Genomic DNA, 1,503 nt, shown 5'->3' on the forward strand with positions numbered 1-1,503 from the left:
TGAACACCTCCTGGCAGACTGAACACGTGAAAACCTGCAAGAGACGGGGGAGGCATCGGCTTCTGCAGAACCAAGAGTCCGACACGAAGCCTGCAGCTCAGGCCAGCGCTTGGCACTCGGGCGCTGGGACCTGGTTATGACGTTTAACCCGCACCCGCAGCGATCTGGATCTCTTATGGTACAAAGAGTATCCTCGTGTGCTTGAAAAAGAACAGACAAAATGAGAGCTGTCTGGTAAATCAGACAAAAGCCGCTTGCCGTCCTCAACAAGAGAGGGACCCGGGGTGGGGGCGGTCCCGGCTGCGGTACACACGCCGCGCAGTGGTGACGAGGGGTTTTTGTTTGGTAGCTGAGTGTGACGTGGACTGCGGCTGGAAAAAGGCTCTAATTCCGCTCCCACAGAACGGCACACGCTTTCCAGACCGCCGGTGGCAGCTTCCCGGGCGTACCTGCTCAGATCGGTTCATGCAATTTCTGGCTTCATGTTCCAGGAGATTCTCTTTCCTAAAATAACATTTGCCACATTTGGAACATTCAAATGGCTTTTCTCCAGTGTGTTTCCTAGGGGGAATACAAACGGAGAGCATCTGTCACTGCCAGTCTGACAGCAGAGATGCACGAACAGGCCCGGCGAGGACACTGGGAAGGACCTGGGAAGGGAGAGGGAAGGACCAGGCAGCTTTTACACACCCTCCCAGCGCCAATATTCACAGTTGCCCAAAAGCCGCCTTTTATGCCAGCTTTGCTGATCCTGTCAGAGCGCAGTCAAGCTGCTGGTGCCCGCTGCGCGCCGCGAAGCCTCGGTTTCGCAGGGCTAAGGTACGTCCCTTGCAGGTGAGCGAAGCTGGAGCTCGTGCCCTCTCTGCAGGCACCCACTTTGCTCTCGGTTATCAACCCCGCAGCTCCTCGCAGTGCCCGGCCGCGCCGGTGCGCTCCCCACAGCCCGGGCAAATTCCCCCACGGCCCAGGGCCGATTTTGAAAGCCCAGAAGGACGATTTGCCATCGTCCTTCTGCGTCGGGCTGGCTCCTACCCCTGAGAGCGGAAGCCCTGGACAGTCACTGTGGGTTTCGGAGATGTATAAACCCCCCCCCAGCTCAAAGCAACCCCGCCCCGCGGGGCACAGGGGACCTCCCTTTCCATCCCGGGGGACACCGAGGCGTTGACACCAGCCGGCTGCAAGCAGGGCCATTCGCCCACCCCCCGTGGAAGAGCTGGCGGGAAGGGGCAGAGCCTCGCGGGGGGGCGCGGGTCCCTACGCGCGGACGCAAGGGGAAGGAGAAGTCGGAGCGTTTACCTGTTGTGCACTTTAAGGTAATATTTGCTGAGGAAGGTTTTATGACATGTGGGGCACTCAACCGGCACCGCTGTACCTTTTCTGCTCCCCGGCGTCCCCGCCGCCCCCGCGCTGCCGGGTGCCTTCCCCGGGGGGGGGTTCTTTTTGCTCCGCGGGGCCTTTTTCTCGGGAAGGGACTCGGCGTCGCTGTCCCCCCGCCCGCCGTCG

General features: G+C 60.7%; 1 protein-coding gene across 1 annotated transcript in view; it reads right to left on the reverse strand.

Annotated features, from left to right (window-relative positions):
* Nucleotides 1-1,503, reverse strand: part of ZBTB48 (zinc finger and BTB domain containing 48) — a gene marked incomplete at its 5' end in the record, with an annotated part of 9,968 nt that overhangs the window by 3,268 nt on the left and 5,197 nt on the right. Inside the window, 4 exon segments of the mRNA XM_009333541.1 lie at nucleotide 1; nucleotides 3-34; nucleotides 450-561; nucleotides 1,297-1,482. The exon segment at nucleotide 1 is cut by the window's left edge and continues 57 nt beyond it. Of these exon segments, the coding sequence (XP_009331816.1) occupies nucleotide 1; nucleotides 3-34; nucleotides 450-561; nucleotides 1,297-1,482 (331 nt within the window).

This window comes from Pygoscelis adeliae, unplaced genomic scaffold, assembly GCF_000699105.1.
Source record: "Pygoscelis adeliae isolate BGI_AS28 unplaced genomic scaffold, ASM69910v1 Scaffold370, whole genome shotgun sequence".
Lineage (NCBI taxonomy): Eukaryota > Metazoa > Chordata > Aves > Sphenisciformes > Spheniscidae > Pygoscelis > Pygoscelis adeliae.